General features: G+C 38.9%; 1 protein-coding gene across 5 annotated transcripts in view; it reads right to left on the bottom strand.

Annotated features, from left to right (window-relative positions):
• LOC308694517 (uncharacterized protein) overlaps window positions 1–18,858 on the bottom strand; it is a 55,407-nt gene extending 36,549 nt beyond the window's left edge. For 2 of the 5 annotated variants that reach the window (XM_081372089.1, XM_081372093.1), the window contains exons 1-6: window positions 10,776–10,975; window positions 10,086–10,252; window positions 9,570–9,722; window positions 2,465–2,747; window positions 222–337; window positions 9–135 (exon numbers count right to left, since the gene is read on the bottom strand). In XM_081372089.1, coding sequence (XP_081228215.1) covers window positions 9–135; window positions 222–337; window positions 2,465–2,747; window positions 9,570–9,722; window positions 10,086–10,130 — 724 coding nt within the window. In that variant the 5' untranslated portion in view covers window positions 10,131–10,252; window positions 10,776–10,975. Of the gene's footprint in view, window positions 1–8; window positions 136–221; window positions 338–2,464; window positions 2,748–9,569; window positions 9,723–10,085; window positions 10,253–10,765; window positions 11,042–18,818 lie in introns of those variants that run through there. The other 3 variants (XM_081372092.1, XM_081372091.1, XM_081372090.1) reach the window with 3 other exon arrangements.
• Between the last annotated feature and the right edge of the window lie 2,950 nt (window positions 18,859–21,808).

Here is a 21,808-nt window from a genome sequence, read left to right as displayed (position 1 = left end):
ATTTATACCATTTTTTGCCTTCATATCTTCATACAGCTCCAGTTTGCTGAGCATTTCCTCTCTCTCCTCTTGCAATTCAGTAATGCGACCATGTAGGGACGTGATGTCAGGGGACATATCAAGAGATACTCCAGACTGAAGTCAAAAACAGAAAGAAGATAATTAAATTTAGCTGAGTATTTACGTGCAAATCTGACGAAAAATGCAATATACTTTCTCACCTGAACTTTTTTGAGTTCCTGCTCGAGCTGCCTAATGCGAGACTTGGACCATGCTTTCATCTTCAAGAACTTTGCCTCTGCTTTACTGACCTCAGAATCTTTCAGTTTCACTTTAGCTAAATTGGACAGAAGAGAACAGAAAGAAATATCAAAGCAAAGCCACTGAGAGATTCAACAATGCAGTGACAGGACACAGAAATCCTAAAATTGGCCCACAAAATAAAATTACAAAAGTAAATACCCAGGCTGTGCATGTTTTAGTGCGTTTATCTGATTCATCTAAAAGGTTTGAAAAAAGAATTGCCCTAATAAAGGCAAAAAACAAAAACAAAAAATCCCCTGGAAATCAGTTATGGGGGCAAATAATGCCTCATAGTGGAAAAGTTAATTTCTGTCACTGCAGTTAACTGACTACAGCACAGAATATAAAAGGTTTTGGGAGTCAGCTGTCTTCAAAAGGCCTAAACCAGCCAAGATACCAGCATAAAAACACACAAAATATATTTTCAAATTAGTGTTATTATTGACAAAATCACAGAAAATATCGGTGGGTTTTGTCAATATCACACAACCCTACTAAGAGAACATGTTTATTGGTGTCTAAAACAAAGTCACTGGGATGGGACAGGGGTTTAAAGGAACACTTTGACTTTTTGGGACTTTAGCTTATTCACCATATCCCCCAGAGTTAGATAAGTCCATACATACCTTTTTCATCTCCGTGCGTGCTGTAACTCTGTCTGACGCACCCACCGCTAGCCTAGCTTAGCACAAAGACTGGAGGTAAACGGCTACAGCTAGCATACTGCTCCCAATAATTGACAAAATAACGGCAACGGTTTCCTATTTACATGTTGTGATTTGTATAGTCACAGCGTGAACGTATAACAAGGTCACATGAGACACAACCATCTTCTAACCGTATACATACTGGGAACTATATTCTCAGAAGACGAAGCACTGTTACTTCTGCGGAGTGATTTACTCCAACTCTGAGCGAACTCTCTGCTCCTCACCACGGGGCTTCTCAGGTGCTGCGAGGAAATCACTCCGCCCAAGTAGCAGTGCTTCGCCTTCTGAGAATATGTGACCATGTTATTTGTACACGCTGTGACTATACAAATCACAACACGTAAATAGAAAAATGTTGGAGTTATTTTGTCACTTAATGGGAGCAGTCGGGTCAATTTTGTTCATGGTTTTTTTTTTTTTTCTCAGATTTGGCTTTAGTTGGACTCAGGCTCATTTAGCTTTTCTCCTTTCATCGTGCCCATAATATACGTGCAGAGCGCAGGCTACTGTATGGAATATTGTTACACTGATAGGCTAATATTATAAATATGCAACGCAATATGCGATCACGCGAGTAACGCGACGTGCGTGCAATGCATTAGGTGACAGTTGACCATGCAGAGCATCAGGGAGAAGTTGGAGCGTAAGGAGTCACTAAAAGTTCCCAACACTTCAGGAAAAGCTGCATTTTGAAAGAGTTTTGATTTGATTACCGAGCCTGAAGCCTTCAACAGTGGATGCTATTCTTTTTCTTCACAACAATCACAAATAAACAGTGAATGAACCTACTCAGTTCAACGGATTTTTTTTTCTTTATTATTATTTAACGTTAGCCAGTTGGCGAAGAGTTCTTTGAAACGTTGTTCTTCAGTAAAGTTACTTGACATCAAAAAAAGGTAGGCCATAAATCTTTATTTACTGCTGGATCACATTTGGCTATATAATATACTCTACTGCATGACATGCTTCTCTGTAATGGACAGTCTGTATTAATATTTGTGGGCATAATTGTCGGTGGTGGTAGTTATGTTTGAGGCCTATAATAATATTTTACCTAGTAGCGTGTGTGTGTATGTGTGTGCGTCTAGCAGAGACAGCGCGCATCAGAGAGTGCGCGTCAGAGAGAGCTCAAAGTGATATTGATGTTGGTCTCGGGTTGGGTTCGGGCTGAAAAATTGCAGACGTTTTCGGGCTGGGGCCAGATTAGGGCTTGAACACCACGGGCCAGGTCTCGGTTAGGGCTGGATGTTTTGCCTCGTGCAGGGCTCTAGGCAGCATGCTAGCTGTAGCCGTTTACCTCCAGTCTTTGTGCTAAGCTAGGCTAGCGGTGGGTGCTGGATATGGTGAATAAGCCAAAGTCCCAAAAAGTCGAAGTGTTCCTTTAAGGTCATTTGAGAAACAAAGGTCAAACTGCAGATGACATTCTGTAAGTATGTGGCATAGTTGACTACCTTGCAGATCTGTGACTCTCTGAGCTGTGATGCAAGTGGATTGGTTTGCTGAGGCGTCTGCAGGTAGTGATATAGAGCGCTGAAGAGTCTCAAGCTGTCTGCGTAAGGCCTGCTCCTTCTCTGACATCTCAGCCTCGTGTTTATTAGCAGCCTTGAGGAGCTCAGCCTCATGTTTCTCCATTAGATCTCTGACCCGAGCCCGAGTAATGTGACGCTCTGCCTCCAACTTTGACTGAAAGTTTTCTCTCTCGCTCCGCAAGAGTTGCATTTGTTCTATCAGCTCCTACCAAATAAAAAAAACACATACAAGTCACATAATACAAATCGAATAAGATATACGTAAGCACCACATACTTAAAAGTGTAGAGGACTGACTATTTCATTTCCTTATGTGTGCACAAAACATACAAACAGACACTGATCATTGAGGAAGTTTCACATTATAATAACATTATATTCATATCATACTCCTGCTACCACACGTACTGCTGCAGTCCTAACAGACCAGACGCCCATTAAAGGGATAGTTCACAAGACCTTCGTTTAGTGTCCATCCTCAGAACACAAATTAAGATATATTTGATGAAATCCGAGAGCTTTCTGACCCGACATAGACTGCGAAGTAATCCCCACTTTCAAGGCCCAGGAAGGTAGTAAAGATATAGTTAAAATAGTCCATGTGACTACAGTGGTTCAACCTTAATTTTATGAAGCTTCTCTTCTGTGTGAGTCTCCGACACCATTCACGTGAGCACTATGCGTGTGTTGCTGACGCAGGCGCCAGCCAATACTGACCCGGTCTTATGGGTTTGGAATGACATGAGGGTGAGTACTTAATGACAGAACTTTCATTTATGGGTCAACTAACCCTTTACTGGGATAGTTCATCCAAAAAAAGAAAATTCTTTCATCATTATTTACTCACCCTCGAGTTGTTCCAAACCTGTATGACTTTCTTTCTTGTGCTGAACAGAATAGAAGATATTATGAAGAATGTTGGTAACCAAACAGTTGTGGGGCACCATTGACTTCCATAGTATTTTTTTTTTTTTTCATACTATGGAAGTCTCAATGGTCCATCAACTGTTTGGTTACCCATATTCTAAATATCCTCCTTTAAATTCAACTGAAGAAACATTCATACAGGTTTGGAACAACTTGAGGGTGAGTAAATTATGACAGAATTTAGGTGAACTATCCCTTTAAATACAGACATGTATTTTAATAAAAAAATCGAAAATCGCATCAAATTTCAATTAATTCTAGTTCATCTTATTCCAGAGACTGATTTTTAGAAGCTCCTAAAAGCGTGAAATTTACTCTTGAGTTAAAGACATCACAGCTCATGCACAAGCCTCTGGAATAGATCAAGCAGAGCTACAGAACTTCTTATTTAAACATTAACATATTAGATATAGCAGTGATTATAGAGTGATAAAAACATATTGTGAATCAATTTGATATTCAATCTGGAATGATTCTTTTTTTTTTTTTTTTTTTTAAGGGGTCATGTAATGGAAAATGTCCTTGATGTTTACACATATAGGAGGTTGAAGAAAATTAAAGTCAGTAATAAAATAAGACAAATAATCAAATTACAAGCAATAGCCACAAATAAATACAACAGAACAAAGATACACATAAAAAAAAAAGAGTGATTTCAGGCAGGTATAACAATAGTTTTCAGGTACAGAAACTGAATTAAATAATTAAATGTTAAGTAATGCTGCACTCTTCACTGTATAATTTAAATAATCCTTATTGTATTTACAAAACATTGCTGTCGGTTGGAAACCTAATGTCCATATCTTGTCATTAATTTTTACTTGTATGAAGTGTCACAACTATTTTGGACTGTCTCTGCTCATTTGCAACACAAGAGCAAATAAAGAACTGGCTGCTTGAATAAGTACAGCATATGTACACACACACACAGTACTATGCAAAAGTCTTAGGCACATTAAAGGTGCTGTAAGTGATGTGACGCGTTTTTTAGGCCAAAACATTTTTTGTCACATACAGCAAACATCTCCTCACTATCCGCTAGCTACCTGTCCCCTGAACACACAGTAAAAAAAACGCGGTCTCTCTCGACACCACAGGCTCCACAAACGGCAACAAAAACAAACTGGGCTCACCCACACCACGAAACATACTAAACAGAGTTCCAGCCAATAACCGACAAGAAGTATTGGAGGGTGGGGTTTGGGGGGTTAGTGCGCGTGCACGTGAAGGGGGTGTGTGGAGGAGAGAGAACAGAGAAGCATGAAGAGGGAAGTTTGAATTATGGCCGACACACGACCAAAGAGACGACGTTCCGATGAACAAATTGCAAAGAAGAGGGACAAGGATAAGGAACGCACGAAGTCCCGAATTTACATCGGAAAAACCTTCGAAAGGTGGCGAGAACTCCGCCGGCAGAAGGGCTTCCAGCCCGACATTCAGTTGCTCTGTTTTTGCAGAACAGGTAAATCCATTTTTCTTTCTAAACTGACGTTCATGTTCGCTAAACCAACACAAGGATGTAATTAGCTAGAACTATGCAGTCAGCGTTAACTTTGGTGAATACAACATGTATGTTTCTAGCAGCGATCAATCTCTATTGGAAATGATCAAGCAAATTCACAGTAGGGCGACAATTTGTGTGAATGATTGTTTTCATCCACTGTTTGTTATGAATTTGAATGTTCATTTATAGGCTATTGACAACTTTGACTAAATTTGTTCACGCCTTTTCAGGTAGGTATTTCTTCAAGCGTCTTGGAGACATTGCCACAGTTCTTCTGAATTTAGTCTGTCTCAGTTTTTTGTGTTTCTTCGTGTAATCCCAGACAGACTTGATTATGGTGAGATCAGATCTCTGTGTGGAGCATACCAGCTGTTATCAGACTCATTGTGCATACAACAATCTCACTGCATTACTGGCAAAAGGAAAGTTTGGAAATGTAAACTGATATTTCAGTTTACTGAAGTTTGCTGAAGAATTATTGTTCATTCTTAGTTCATGTTAACTAAGGTGGTTAACTAATGAACCTTATTGTAAAAGTGTTACTTAATGACACACTACAGCAAAATATATAAAGAACTTTTAGATTTTTTGTATCAGATAGAAATATATTCAGCATCATTGAAGGCGCTTTCCCCAAAAACAGTGCTTCTACTCGTGCTCGTGTCAATGAAGCGAGTGGGTGACAGTTAATGAGTAGGAGTAGTGTAAACATATTGAAGTCTTGCACTCTCAGTGGGAAAGTTTCCTCTTGTTCATTGAGTAGTGTTTCTTTGTGGTTCTGCCTATCCGGGTTTGGCTAACGTGGAGTGCTGTGGCCTCACATAACTGTTTCCCGCGAGCCCTCTACCGCTGCATATAAGTGAGTCCCTGCAATAGGTATCACTGGAGCTGCTCTTCAGTGGTTAACTTCTTATCTAACGGATAGACAGCAATTTGTTAGGAGAGGTGAAAGTCGATCCCGTACCGTCACTATTTCTCATGGTGTACCTCAAGGTTCTGTCCTTGGTCCTCTTTTATTTCTCATTTATGTGCTGCCACTAGAGCAGATCATCAGACAGCACGGTCTCAACTTTCATAATTACGCTGATGATATTCAAATTTATTTCACAATTAAACCCATCTCAGTTTGTCCACCCGCTTCTGTTATCTCTTGCCTTCAGGAACTTAAAACATGGATGTCTGATAACTTCTTACAGCTTAATGCTGGGAAAACTGAAATCTTGTTGTTTGGCCCTAAATCACAGAATTTACCCCAGCATGACATTTTTATTGATATTGATGGTGTCCAGGTTAGGCCTTCAAAAACTGTGCGGAATCTGGGAATTTTGTTTGACTCCTCGTTATGTTTTTACTCACACATTGGTCAGATTGTTAAATCATGCTTCTTCCACTTGCGGAATATTGTTCGTACACACCACTCTCTTAACTTTGTAGATGCTGAAACTGTTATCCATGCGTTTATAACCTCCAGATTGGACTACTGTAACTCCTTATATAGCGGCTTACCCACCAAAGCTATACATCGCCTTCAAATGGTGCAAAACTCTGCTGCTCCCCTCCCTTTACCTCTCTACAGATAAAGCATTGTCGGGATAATTCCGGTTCGCGTGGCTACGCGGAAGCGATACAAATTCTGTATTATATATTTTAAGACCAGACAAGTAGTTTGTTGAGGGTTGGTTTGTTGGGAAGGACTACACGCCTGCGCATATACTGTATATTCAAACGTGCATACCTATAGACTGAACTCGTAATACGCATGTTCACGCCATCAGCGTTCTTACAGGTTCGCATTTTTAAAGTTTGCGCAGAGAGAACTTAAGAGTTTTCTGTTAAAACGGTGATCGTTGCGACGATTGACTTGACTTGAATATAATAAAAAATCTGCACATGTCACTCCAATCCTTTACCAGCTTCACTGGCTTCCTGTGGTCAATCGCATCCAGTTTAAACTTTTAACATTAGTTTATAAAGCCTGTCATGCCTGTTATTTTCCTCTCTATGTCTTCCACTTTTTCATTTTTTATGTTTTTTTATGTTATGCTTACTTTATCGACATTTGTTTTCTTTGATTATATAACTTCACATGTTAATTATCTGTAGTTATTGCTTGTCTCCATCTGCTTTTCTGCTTGTCTGATTGTTATAAAAAGCAGATTGCTTGTCTCTTTGTCTGTCAACTGTTTGTATTATTTTGTGAAGCGACCTTGGGCTCTTGAAAGGCGCTATAAAAAATAAACTATAAAAAAAATACAATTATTATTATCATTATTATTAGTTGTATGTCGCTTTTAACAGCACACCATGCACACAAGGGTCTAGAGTAAAACTGCATTGGTATGTTGTGTTATATTTCATTTATGTGGTTCTGTGTGTACGTTGAGACTTAGAAGATGTTTTTATGTGCCACATCATGTGTCATGTGACACCCGCTCCCTGAACAAAGTGCAATGAGCAATATTGTCAGCATCCAGATGACAGACTTTCGGGGTAACTGCGTTAGCCGAGCAGACGCCATTGAAAATAATGGAGATGCTGACAGAGGGCTTTTTAGTTTTAGTCTTTTTTTTTTTTTTTAGCTATAATTCTTGTGCAATTTAGGATTTCACCGTTTATAAATTGTAAGGGTTATATAAGTTAAACATTAAAAGTCCAAGAACACGGAAAGCATTAGAAATTACACAACACTTTGGAACTAAGCCAAGTTTAATTTTATTTCCTCCCAAAGATGTTTTGTCATATATCCTGCTCTGCACTTCGAGGCGGATGGGCAATATGAGCAGGACAGAGCTCTTCTTAAAAACATGTTTCAAGTAAGGCCATCCTTAAAAATATTTTGGTTTGCCGTAACAGCAAAAAAAAAAAAAAAAAAAAGGTCGGTAGGTCGGTCTATTTTTTTTTTTTCGAGATTCGATGTAAAAAATTTTTTTTTACAATTTTGGTCAAATTTGCATATCGAGACTTCACTGACAGTTTTCCAGAACTTTGTGCCAAGTTATATATTAAATAACAAATAGAAAACCTGTATAAACTGAACACCAAAGAATAATATTATAGCGGTAATATTATAGGCCTATTCATGTAACGGGTGCGCTGCCAATAGCGCGCCTAAGCTGTCAGAACTGGGAAAAGTAATGATTATTAGTATGTCAAATATATCAAGGAGACATTTCAATTGTTTATTAATAAACAAGTGTTTTCTGTGTCAAAGATGAAGTTCACGATGCTGACGCGATCTTCGCAGTAGCCTAGTGAACGCGCCAGAGACAAATGCACATTTCATTACATAAGCAGAGAGCAGTCTGTTTTCTTTCGTTTTGAATTGTTCTGTTTAAAAGTGTACATTTCATACTTTTTTATATAGGCCTATATATATGTCTCAGGTCTGTGAGGCAAGTAGCTTATACGCTGAGTTTCGGTTCATTTAAGAGACCAGCTCCAGTTCACGCGCCGGCGACTCCGTGTCCTGATTATATTGCCTTATTTAGCCTACCTCTTATTTATTAAATACAGAAAATTGGTTGATTAAACATTGATCAAAATTAAGATACAATTAATACAAAACGAAATTCACTTTAAAGACAGACTTTCTACAAAAACAAACTTAATGAAGTGGTTAAAATCATGTCTGCCCACTCCATTTGTCTTCCGATATTTTCGGGATCATCTTATCTTATTCATGCTATTCACTTTTCATATAATCAACATGAAATTAAAAAAATATATATTATTTTATTTAAACATGAATATGAAACTAAATCGTTTTTTAATGACTGCGGGCTACAACACAGGCCTATTAGACAGTAGCCTACAGAGAAACTTACTGTCGGAGCGTTGCCAGTGAGCATGTGGGGGGAGAGATACAATTTTCGATCAATCATCGAATTTTATTTTGCTTGATATGCCCATTCTTAATATTTGGTGTTTTAAATGCCTGTTTGAGATCTCTGTGAAGTTTTAATAGTGCCGCTTTCAGAGCGGTCAAATCCGAAACATGTTTCTTCCTCATAAATGCGAACACGAAAAATAAAATAAAAATGAAAAGGCTATTATGTTCTGTGGAGAGCCGATCCCTCTTCATCCGGTGGCTATATTAGCCTACTTTTGGTTTGCGCAGTGTAATTCATAGAATTAGAATACTAAAACATATTTTTCGTGGATCTGAGTGTCGCGATTTCGCTTTCATTTCGCATAGGCCTACAGCCTACACAGCCCTTATAATCATAGATGACGCCACGGGTTTTTATTTAAAAGAAAGAGCGTAGCCTACGTTTGTAGCCTATGTAGGCCTATTCACAATAAAATATAATTAGTATCATTTTATTGCATTTGTATTAGTTGTTTGAAGAGTAAAAAAAAATCGGTCGGTCTTAACGCAAGTTTACAATCGGCAAGTCGGTCGGACTAAAAGGAAAAAAAAAAATATTTGGGTTGGACCTAAATTGACTGGGTCGGTCGGGTTACGGCAAACAAGAAAATTTTTAAGGATGGCCTAATTGTATGTTTGAACAGCATCTTAATGCATTTTTTAATTAATCTAAATAAAAACAGTGGGCATCAGGCCACTGAACATATTTTTCAGAATTGAAAAGTTACCTTGACTTGTTCATCTTTATTGCCGAGTGCTGCATCCTTCTCCCTGATCAACTCTTTTAGATGAGCCACAAGTTCCTGCATTTGCGTCAGCTGCTCAGTGATCTCAGAAAATCTTATATCGGTGCCTGTGTCCACCGACGGGGAGCCAGGAGCCTGAGACAAGCAAAGGATCTATTAATGACCATGAACATGCATGTAATGGATAATATACACTCAGAAGGTTATTATCATAAATCACCCAGGGTGATCAGGATCCCACCGTGGAAGGTGTGTGTTTGGGGTCTTGTGTTACCCTGAAGGGTTGTTTTTTTTTTTTGTGATAATAACCGGATGACTAGATTATTACACGGCATCTCACCAAATAAATAAATACGTTGACATGACTAATTTAGAATTATTTCTGAATAAAAGATGCAGTTCACTCCTAGACATTCCCACATTAAACACTCCCAGGAAGAGACAAGAAAAATAATCTGCATTATAAGATATTTTATCAAAAGCATGTTTAATACTCACTCCATGAGCAGAGCCGGACTCATCTGCCGAAAACCACTTCAGCATTGTTTACACAACCTATGGCCTAGGATAGGTTTTAAATAAATGAAAGCAAATTCTACACAAAACTCATTTTACAGTCATCCTACTGGAGGGTTCTTCAAATCCAGTCCTGGAGTTCCACTGCCCTGTATTAAAATAAAATATGCATAAATATATATATATATATATAAATAAAAATATATATATATATATATATATATATATATATATATATATATATATATATATATATATATAATATTAATGACATGTTTATATGCAAATAAATCAATTGATCAATCACGTATATGAAGTTATATTAAATAAGTATTATAATCCTAGAGAGCGTTATACAGGTGCATTATATATCTATGTCATCTAATTGAAGCTTTTTGTGTTCAGACAGGGGATGAACATCATAAATTAATATCTAAAAAAACAATGCTAACCATCATCAACAATCACAACCTACTAAAGCAATAGAAAAAAAGACAAGACAAAAATAACAACAACATCAACGGAACAATTCGGACATCTTCAAACACCTCATAATGTTGGCAGAATTCTGATACTGAGCGCATAAAATTTAAACCGTGACTTGCAGCAACTATGAATATTTAAAAATGAAATTAATAAAATGTCAGTTACACTCTATTTACCTAATCTTACCTGCCTCCCAATAACATGGAATTATATCGCGTCACAATTCGAAACCAGTACATGACAATATGTTCACTCGTACATGTATTAAGATGCCAAATATATACGTTTTGTGTTTAAAAGCGGCGATCCAGCAACTTCATTTTGTATAGGTTACTCAAGTCATATCTTGCTCTGCTCTTGCTAATGCTCAAGTTCTTCTTCTTGATGTTTAATGGCCGCTCACTGCTTTAGAGCATTACCGCCGCCTAGTGTACATTGTGCCTGGTCGCCAGAGTCTAGTTGCTTCACTCAGTGACTGATACCAGTCTTTGAATTAATTAAACTTCAGTAAATTAATTTAAAAACAAATGTTAAACATACTACAGTAAATTAATTTTAATTTAATTAAATAATCGAAACTAAACTAAACTGATTTAATTTAAAAGAAATAGCCTAAATTAAATTATGTGTAAAAACTTTCTTCAATTAAATTAAGGGTAATGTATTAATTTTATTGTGTGTATTCTTTTGTGTACACATTTATTGTGTGTATTTTAATGTGTGATGTAGTCAGCCGGATCAAGGCCGTATCCAGATCAGATGGAGGACCTGCGCCTAGACACGACCACAACGCATCCCAGAAGTGTCAGCAGAGATTGTGTCAACTAAACTCTACCTCTGTAAGGCCTCATCGGCACTGATCTGACACTGAAACTGAAAATATTCTGAATGTTCCAATCCAATCGGACTTCTGACCTATAATGCTGCCTGAATCATAATCATACATTGTTCGTTCGTTGGCCAGAGGAGAACTGGCCCTCCGACTGAGCCTGGGTTCTCCCAAGGTTTTTTTCTCCATTCTTTCACCTGATGGAGTTTTGGTTCCATGCCACTGTCGCCTTTTGCGCATTTTTTCGCCTTTGTCACCTTTGGCTTTTGGCTTGCTTAGTTGGGGACATTTAATTTAATATTCAACAATATTATTGATCTGCCAGCACTGACACCATTATATGAGAACTGAACTGAACTGGACGATGACATCACGGTTTTCTCCAGAGTGGCTAAATATATAAATGAACTAAATTAATAACTTTTTTACAACAAAAATGAAACATCACTGAGCTTACTTAAGCTGGACTGTGACGCTATTTTCTTCTGGAAACAACCTTTGTAGCATTATTTTCCAGTTGTCTCTGTAAAGCTGCTTTGAAACAATCTGTATTGTAAAAAGCGCTATATAAATAAAGGTGACTTGGCTTGACTATTCAGAAAACATGGTAGCCTACTGCTAATTTTTGAATACATCACATCACTTCAAAATAAGAAATATTACTAAGAGTTATACCTGTCACCTACACTCAGCAGTTATGTGCTCTGTTTATATATCCAGGGGTGCATGGTGAACTCAGGACAATAGGGGTTATGCGGAACGCCCAACGTTCGAACCGGAAAACGGGTATAAACATTTCCGGTTTGCATTACCGTACGCATCTGCAGCGGTAGGTGATCTCTGAGGTAACTTATTTTGCGCTTTTTTTAGAATACAATTCTTATTTCTGTTTTAGTTAAAAAGTCACGAATGCTTAAGTATCAGAAAAAAAATTTTTATAAAAAAATAAAACGCAGTCTTCATTTGATTGTTTTAATCATCTGCAAGCAAATATAAAAGGTTAAACTATGATAGCATACAAGTCTAAACGAACTTACTGATAGTTAGCTAACTCTACATCGGGTGCCATTACCAAAAGCTACATATACTTACTTACATACCTTCATAATCATGAATAAATGAGGAGGCTTAAAAACTTAAATGCTTTATTTAACGGAGTACTCGGGGCTCTGGACGTCCGTTTGGCAATACGATGTACATCTGAAATGGATAGAATGGGTAGCTCCTGTAAACACCTGCTATAAAAGGTCACCATTCCTACGCTGTGTTTACCTCAGTAGCTGACGACCGGAAGTAGTTATACCCGTTTTGTAGAACCCGGAAGTATGTCGCGCATAACCCCTATTGCAGCCAGGGCAGTCTAGCACATAGATATCATATATAAACGCTAGATGTCTTATGGCGCATCCACTTCCGGCATCACCGTTTGGCCATCTTACCACAGTGAAGCGGTGCATTAGGTGAGTGATCAGCATGCACACAAATCCTCATATCTCGCTGAAATATTGACGGATTTACAAATGGTTTGGTTTCTTACAAACGTTATTAACGTGGCTATAATTCCGAATGCTTATGTATGTTATAATTATTCATATGTATGCAGTGTATGCAAGGGCGTAACTTTGGGTCTACCATTGGGGGGGTTAAACTCGCTGCATATTTATTAATTTATTTATTGAATAATTTTCTTGTGTAAAAGGTAATTTGCCGTTCCTGTTTTAGAAATACATTGTGATACTTTTACTGATTTAGGCTACTTAACGTAAATGCAGTTGTTCACTTGACTATTTATGCCATAATGACACAGTGTTTAAGCACTAGCCAGCAGTGGCAGCTTCCAATTAATTGATTTTTTGTGTGTTCAATATCTTATAAAAAAAAAACTAAAAAAAAAAAAAAAACTTAAAGATTAATCAATTGCATCACTGTATTGGCACCTACATGCAGCAAATGTATTATGCACAATTCAACTCTCAATATTACAATATAGGGTGGCACACTGGAGTGCAGCTTGCACCTTTATTCTGAACAGATTTCACATATTGGTGGGCATCACCAAAACTCACCATCCACTAACAAAATCTTTAAGTTTATCTGTTAAAATGTATTTTATTAACATCACATTTTAAAAACTTAACATCAAATAACAGCATTAAAAACTTTCAAAGAGAGAAAATGAAAGTGCAATTATATTATCACTTTGCATGAAATAAGACTCAAAAGTAGATAAAAAAAAATTGTGTTTGCATTTAGCCTCTGATAACATCAAATTCAGAAACTGGGAAAGTGTGGACTAGTTGTGCTTTGATTCATTTTGTCACTTTGCAAACTGCAAAAAGAACAAAAAAATTATAAAAAAATAAAAATTATGATAATAATCTCAAATTGAGCCGGAGGTGGTAAATTCCTAATAATTTACGTATTTTTGTTTTTAGGTATTTTAAGATAACTTACCTAAAATACGTTGCGCATACAACTAACGCGATCGTTATAAAGGTGTTTAAACAACAAAACACATCCACTTGCACATATTTGACAATCGGAATATCAGATATATCCTGCTATAGCTAACAAATTTGTGAAATTTTGAATAAAAAGAAATAAAAGCAGATCATCAGTCATTCATTCAGCGCTATTGTGGCTGCGGTGTGACAAGCAATGAATGACGCGTCTCCATGGGAACCATAAAGTGATAGCCTAGCTACTACTTTTAAACTTACGTGTAAAAAGGTTCAGCAAGGCTTACATTTAAATGTGTCTTTGTTTTGTTTTGAGTGTATGGTCAATAAATAAAGGAATTAAAAAGATGGGCACAAAACCTGTTTGTCGCGCCCCATTTGTCATGTCTCTATTCCCCCCCAGCAGTGGGCCGCGCACGCGCCCGCGCCTCACACTTTGAGAAACGCACCTCCGTTTGGTCAGGATTTTTCCTCTTTTTGGCTGGTGTCGACCATAGACTGTAAAAAATGGTGTCGACCAACAATGAAAAATCGTTGTCTGGCTGCCTTTCAGTGTCCTTTTTCATCTTTCCATCCGTTAGCATGCACCGTCAGCTTTCTCCAACCATTCATCCCAGCGACTGCGCAATATAGTGAACAAACTTGGTAGAGAAAGCGGGTTGGGTAATACCAAGTAGTCGGCGGTGCGGTGGGCGGGAAGTACATTACAGATTATTTAAAATATGATACTATCTTTCTTGCTGGCAAATGAAATAAAGAAAACGAACAAAAGTATTCATTCGGAATATTTCATATTTATTTTAATATGTGGTGGGGGGGGGGGGGTTATATTAGCTGGATCAGATTTTCGGGGGGGTCATAACCCCCGTAACCCCCGTGCAAATTACGCGCATGAGTGTATGTATGTAGTGTTATAACTACATCTCTGACGTTTATAACAAACCAAACCGTTTGAAAATCGGTAGAAAATTGAGCAAGTTATGGTTATTTAAAAGTATATTCACCATTAAACGAGTGAGAGAGTCCACTGTGGCAAGATGGCCGCCGTGTGCGGACGTCGATCTCCATTGGCCAGCAGCGCGCACTAGACATCTAGCCTTTATAGAGCTGGTAAGTCCCGCCCCTTCCGTAAAACCCCGCTTGACCTCAAAGTTGAAAAACCGTCAATGCAAGTGAATGGGAGAAAACAATTATTTTCTGGTCCCGTTTGAATTGTGCCATGAATGTGAACATATGTTGTCTGTGAATTTTTTATATAATCTTTCGTGTGAAGAATGCTACAATTTAGCGGGTAGAAGTTTGATACGGTTAGACTTTGTGTGAGAGCACTTTGTGGACTACAACTCTTTGCTGCTTTCGACGCATTTGAAACGTCAACACCACTAGCACACGGACACTAGCTCACGGATCCCGCTAAACATGACTGTGTCTTTGGTGCACTTCACCGCCTTCTTTCAGGGAGAGGACAAACTCGTTAAGGTTGGCGAAAACCACGGGTAAGTCAACTTTATGGGGTGACGTCACATAGGCGACATGTAGTCTTTTTCGTTATGTCTCTTCCACAACTGAACTGCTAGCCGAAGAATCATACCATATACTGTCAAACTCGTAACATGAAAGATTATATAAAAAATTCACAGACAACATATGTTCACATTCATGGCACAATTCAAACGGGACCAGAAAATAATTATTTTCTCCCATTCACTTGCATTGACGGTTTTTCAACCTTGAGGTCCAGCGGGGTTTTACGGAAGGGGCGGGACTTACCAGCTCTATATATGATATCTATGGTCTAGCAACTCTCCATTGACTTTCAAGCTGCAAAAACCTAAATTGGGTCAGGACAATCACGTCGCATATAGAGTAGGCGGGGCGGGCTTAACATATTGACGACAGAGTTGCGACGGTTACCTGCCACTTGAAAACAAAGAATGACGGCTGCTGCTGGCGAACATCTTTCAAATCGGCTTTGTCCGTGACTCTGGAGGTTTATATTTTGAGAAAAGAGCATAGAACGGCACTTAAGTCATTCTTAAAAAAAGGAAGATGTGTTCGTAGTTTTGCCGCCCAGATATGGCAAAAGTTGAATCTATCAACTAGCTCCGCTGTTGGGAAAACGCTCTGGGTGGTTGAAGCGCTGTCCTATTGCGTGCAGAGGGAATTTGAAAGACAGCCGTTTATCCCGCCCCTCGGATTGAGCCGTGTCTATGGAGAGTTGCCAGACAGACCCAACATCTTGATGTAGGTCTGGCTTGCCAGGCTAGTTTGTAATATAGCTGTTTGTGAATGTAAACGTTCTGTAAAGTTGTAAAGTCGAAAGTGCACGATAAATAAAGATATTGTCTCCCAAAAGAAAAATTTACTCTGAACCGCCAATACGAGTCCTTTTTTAAATCCTACTGCTTTACAGTTCTACGTCACTAGAAGATACATTTGCATAATGCCCACCTATGTTGTACGTTGTCCGCCCGTGAACAATGTGACCAGTCCTCAAACGTTATTTTACTGATGACTGCTGAATTCAACATGGGATTCGCAAAACGCTTGCTCTTGAAATATGGGTCAGTACCCAGTTTATTTGGACCAGCTTGCTCATCAGAATCACAACCTGTAAGTATGACTAATTATTAATGCAGGCCTATATATTTTCTACCAGGTGTTCAAAATACTTAGTTTTGTGTTTTATATTGTGAAAGTTTTTCCAGCTATAGCCGACGTTATTACTGTCTTACTGAAATACTTCTGCTAAGCTGCTGTGCACTATTACCTAAAACTGTGTCTATTAATGCAGATTGTCAGTCGTTCTTACTAATTTGAGTAAAGGTAAAGGATGGAGCAATATTTGTTTTACAAATGTTTGTTACATCAGTCATTCACGTTAGTGCTGGGCGAACATATGCATACGTCCTGCTCAAGTTGTCCTTGCGATGGAGGTTCGGGTTAAATAGGTAATTTGCACTCGGATTGATATGGTAAATGGTAAACATGGACATAGTAAACCAGACATGGTAAAACATCATTGTTACTGTCTTTACAGTTCAATCGCTGAGCTGTAGGAAGCATCAGGACAGAGCTGACATTCAGTTATGGTAATGGGTGTGTAGCTTCCGTCAGGCCTATCACAACAGGCTGGGCCATCTGGCCAATCAGAGCAGAGGACGCTCTGGGAAAGCCTTTAGGGATTTACAGAGACTGATTCATCCAACAACTCGTTTGAGAATCATTGAACAATGTGTATTATGAGAAAATTAAAGTATTTTTTTACTTCTGTCACAATGGGTTGCAAAAAAAAAAAAAAAAAAAAAAAAAAAAAAAAAAAAAAAAAGAAGGTTGGATTTAAATGCAGCAGTACTTCTTTATTGCAAAACTCAAAGGAACCAAAACACTCAAGAATATCACCCATGAAACCACAGGAACAGAACAACCAAGCATACATAGATGAGAACAAACCATGAATGAATCCAAATCAAGGCTATAAATACACAGGGATGATTAATGCAACTCAGATCAGGTGTAATTAAATCAGTAAAAAAGGCAACAAACATGGGAATCAGACAAGCGGGAGAACTAGAATAAAGGAAATATGCAAAAAACAAAAAAACAAAAAACACAGAAAAAATAACATAACCCTAAAAACTTCTCTGTTAAGGATCAAGAGATTATTAAAAATATAATGAATTTATACTGATTTCCAAGGCGGGAACGAACAGTAGGTGCGTTTCCATTTCCCTCCAAATTGTGCAAAGTGAAACTGCGAATTTAAAATACGCTCAATGGAAACACGGCAATTTCGCAAAAACTCCCATATATCAAAAAAAAAGAAAAAAAGAAAAAGCTTTACGCTCACAAGAGGTAGTTTTTCAGGCAATTCGAAAAAGGAATATTTCGCAAAACTGCAATGGAAACAGTTTTTTCACATTTGGCCTAAGTTGATCATTCTTTAATGATGGCGCGGTATGTTTGGACAGAAGATGAGACAGAGTTCTTTATTACAGTCATAAAAGACAAAAGAATCATTGGAAAACTGGATTCTAAACAACAAAGAATTTCCACAATTTATCAAGACCTTGAAGAAGATAAACACCCAGTAACATCTCATACATGGCCACTCCCAAGTATAAGGGGCTTTCCTTGCCATTGGTGCTTGGATAAAACACTTGGTCTTCTTCGATTAAAAATAATGGCAAGTGCAGTGTCACAATTATGTTCAGTCAGTGTTGTTATCATAGATATAATTTTAGTTTGTATTCTCTAGTTTCTGTGTTCTTTTGATTTTCCTGCTTCTCTTTTGTTGTCATGGTTACTGATATGACTAGTTATCTTAGTTCAGCTGTGTGTCATTATTTAGCCTCGTTGGTCTACATTGAAGTTGCTTTGTTCTCATTTGTCCTGTCACACTTACGCTGAAGTGTTTGCTACCGCTCTTTTATTATTTGGACTCATGGATTTTTTTTATCAAACTTTGTGTTAAACTCATCATCATTGTAATCTTCTTCTGTCTGTGGAACACTGTGTAACAGAAGACCGGAACAAGAAATGGATAATGCAGCAAAACCTGATTGCCCAAAAGGGCGTTGATTTAAAAAAAAAAAATGTATACAGAACAATTCTGCCATCTTGCCGTCACCTTCCCCTATGATGATGACGAGACCCTAAAACCATTGTTCTGGATCGGGGCCAACTACCTCACCCTGTAGACTTCCCAGGCCATCATCAGGTGTCTAGAGAGTCTCTCCCTGATACAGGACACAGCTAGACCCAGAGCCCAACCAACTACCCCCATCGACAGCGGAGATTTCGCTAGAGCCCAGCACAGATGGAGAGCGACTGCCCACCGCGATGAGTGAGCCAGAGCCCAAAGAGAAAGGGACAGTACCGACCATCGCTCCGGAGCCGGAGCCCCAGAGTGAGTTTGACTAGGGGTGTGAGCAAGCTTACCTCTGTCACCTTCACCGCAAATCTCAGCCAGTCCTTCAGCCCCGCCTCTGCTGGATGCCTGCAGCCCATCGTCTTCCCCGGGAACACCTTGCTGTGATGTGAAGCCTTAGGTCGTGCAACCACCAGCCTCGCCCGAGCAAGTCATGGCCTGGATGTCGTCGGCCACCGTAACATCATGGTTCCTCCCTCCTGCAACTCCACTGTAGGCATCCATACTGTGCTCTGGGTCTCGACCCCCAGGCAACTCCATTCAGCACCACCATCTACGCCTCCAGGGTCCCATCTGCCTGCTTTTACCATCTCTTTACCATCTCTTCTCACCATCATTCACCTACCCTTCTCACCATCCCTTCGCTCTTCGGGTGGGTCTATATAAATAACAATAAAGCAAGATACCCCTTTGAAATATGTGTATGATTTAAACTGCAAAGGTAAAACATAAATTAGAATGATTTTGACAGATGTGAAAAGGGAATATAATCTATATGTGTGTTAGGTGTTTTGACAAAAAAACACTTCTGCATAGAACTCAATACTCAAATTGATGCTTCCTCCTTTCCTCGTTCGTCTCTCCTCCAGCCTGTGACATGGAAACCGATTGAATTCAGCCATCTTGAAGGACATCTCAATTCTCTAATTGCACTGCAAAGGAACGAGGAGTGAGGAAGCTTCTAGAGGAACTATGCGTGAGGATGCACAGGTGTATTATATGTGGTGTATGGTCAGGTGTATGACAAGTCTTTCTTGTCGAGAAACCTGACGCACATATAAATTCTCCCCCTCCACATCTGTCACAATAATTTGAATTTATGATTTACCTTTGCAGTTTAAATACACACATATATCAATAAGGCATCTTGCTTTATCTTTATTATTTATTAATTTCTTAAAAAAAAACATTTTAACAACATAAGGGCAGATCCTTTGAGCGCAGCTGATGACGCTTTAAAGTGGCGCTCGAGTGATCAAGAATATTCCAATATACCAATAAGCTTTCCTTCGACTCTGTCCTCATTTTCTTTCCTTGCAGCCTTCCCTTGCATCCTACAGGGGGTGGAGCTGAGACGCGAGGAAAGGACATGAGGATGCACAAATAAGAAATGAGAAGCACCCATAGTCTCTTCTGGAAGCTTCCTCACTCCTCGTTCCTCGTCTCCTAATGGTGCAATTAGAGAATTGAGATGTCCTTCAAGATGGTTTACTTTGATCGGTTTCTGGGTCACAGTCTGGAGGACGGAGGAGCAAGGAAATGAGGAAGCATCAATTTGAGTATTGAGAAGCTCATTTTTTAATGTTCATTGTCCTGTCCACCCGCTGTGTTCCAGTCCTGCCCTACTGTGCTCTTTTCCCTATTCAGGGTTGTGCCTTTTTTGCCTCAAATAAAGAGGTTATTTGAACTTTGCATTTGAGTCCTCACATTCCTCTGGTTGCATCTGACCCTGGGAATTCATGGGGCCATGGCAACCTATCTGGGCTACTTTACAGGAAGAGAAGGACTGTGTCTCCAGAGCATGTAGATGCATGTGATCTAATGCAGTGTTTCCCAACTCTGTTCCTAGAGGCACACCGACAGTACATATTTTTGTACTGTTGATAAACTCTTTTTATTCAAACATACCTGAGAACTGAAATGGATGGATCAAATTAGGGTGACATCCAAAATATGTACTCTTGGTATACTTCTAGGAACAGAATTGGGAAAGACTGATCTAATGAACATGCTGTGTATGCAATCAAGAATACGGATTCATAGATTTGATTAACATCCTGGCCAGTGAAGTAAGGAAAGTGATACAAGCCTTGAAGAGCAGCTGGCCTTCAATAGTTTCCATAGGGACTCTCTCAGGGAAATCACGAGATCCTATGGAGACTCCCTGCAGAACATCAGTATCTTCCAGAACCTGTACCTAAAATTCCAGCTGCTGCGTCAAGATAGAAAACGGGTTCATCGATTTTAACATCGTCACCAGTGTGCAGGAAGGCTGCGTCCTATCTCCATTTCTGTTCCTGCTAACCATGGACATTGTCATGATGAGAACGATGACATGCCCACGCATTGGTATCCTGTGGAAGAACAAATACCAGCGTACAGACCTTGAATTTGCAGAAGACACTGCGTTACTATCAGAAACCGATCCTGGTCTGCAACATGTGACCACAAGCCTTGAACGAGAAGCTGCAACAAAATCCTGCAACAAGACAGAAAGCTGAAAGAAACTTACACTGAATGCAGGACTGGATGGACATATCCTGTGCCTGCCCACTGGAGAGCATTTGTTGCCCAATGTGCACAACAGCGCAAGAAGAACTATTATTATTTCAAAGTGGACAAGGATTTCAGTCTCCAGTACAAAGACTTCTATGACCCTTTACCTTTATAGCTACTGACCAAAATTCAGCAGAAGGATATTTTCAAAGATGCATACCCTGGTCCTGTCATTTAAATATATATAAGTTTTTTTTTCTTATCAACTGCTGCAAAAGATAACAGTTTCAACTCTCTCTTCATCTTCCCCTCACTTCACCGTAACACAGCCCTTATGCAATTTCAAGTATTTGAAATTAGCAAAATACAATGGAAATGATTTCAGTTCTAGTCTCTGGCTCAGTCTACTTTCACGTAAACCATGAATAACTAATTTCCTTTACTATTCCATCAGTCACAATGTTCTTAATTACAGCAATGAGTTCGCTGTGTGGGTGGCATTTTTTGTTTTCAAAATGTGTGCCAACTGTGGGTCCTTCCTGATTGCACACACACCTTATGATATGATCACCCATATGATCAAAGGCCTCAGTTTTACCCCTTAAGGGGTAACTTGGACAATAGTAATTCCACAACATCAATAAGGGTAGAAATTTTGTATTTATTTGTTTTTATTTAATCTGCATGCATTTTATCTGTTTAGTTTACCTTTTCTTCTGCCCCCATCCTGATTATACCTCACCTCAGGCGAGCCCTAATGGAAGTCTGCTCTTTGTTCTTGAGG

The sequence above is a fragment of the Scardinius erythrophthalmus genome (assembly GCF_964197995.2).
Source record: "Scardinius erythrophthalmus genome assembly, chromosome: 8".
In the NCBI taxonomy this organism is placed as follows: Eukaryota; Metazoa; Chordata; class Actinopteri; order Cypriniformes; family Leuciscidae; genus Scardinius; species Scardinius erythrophthalmus.
Note: the sequence above shows the minus strand (reverse complement) of the source record. Positions and strands in the feature narration are given on the sequence as shown.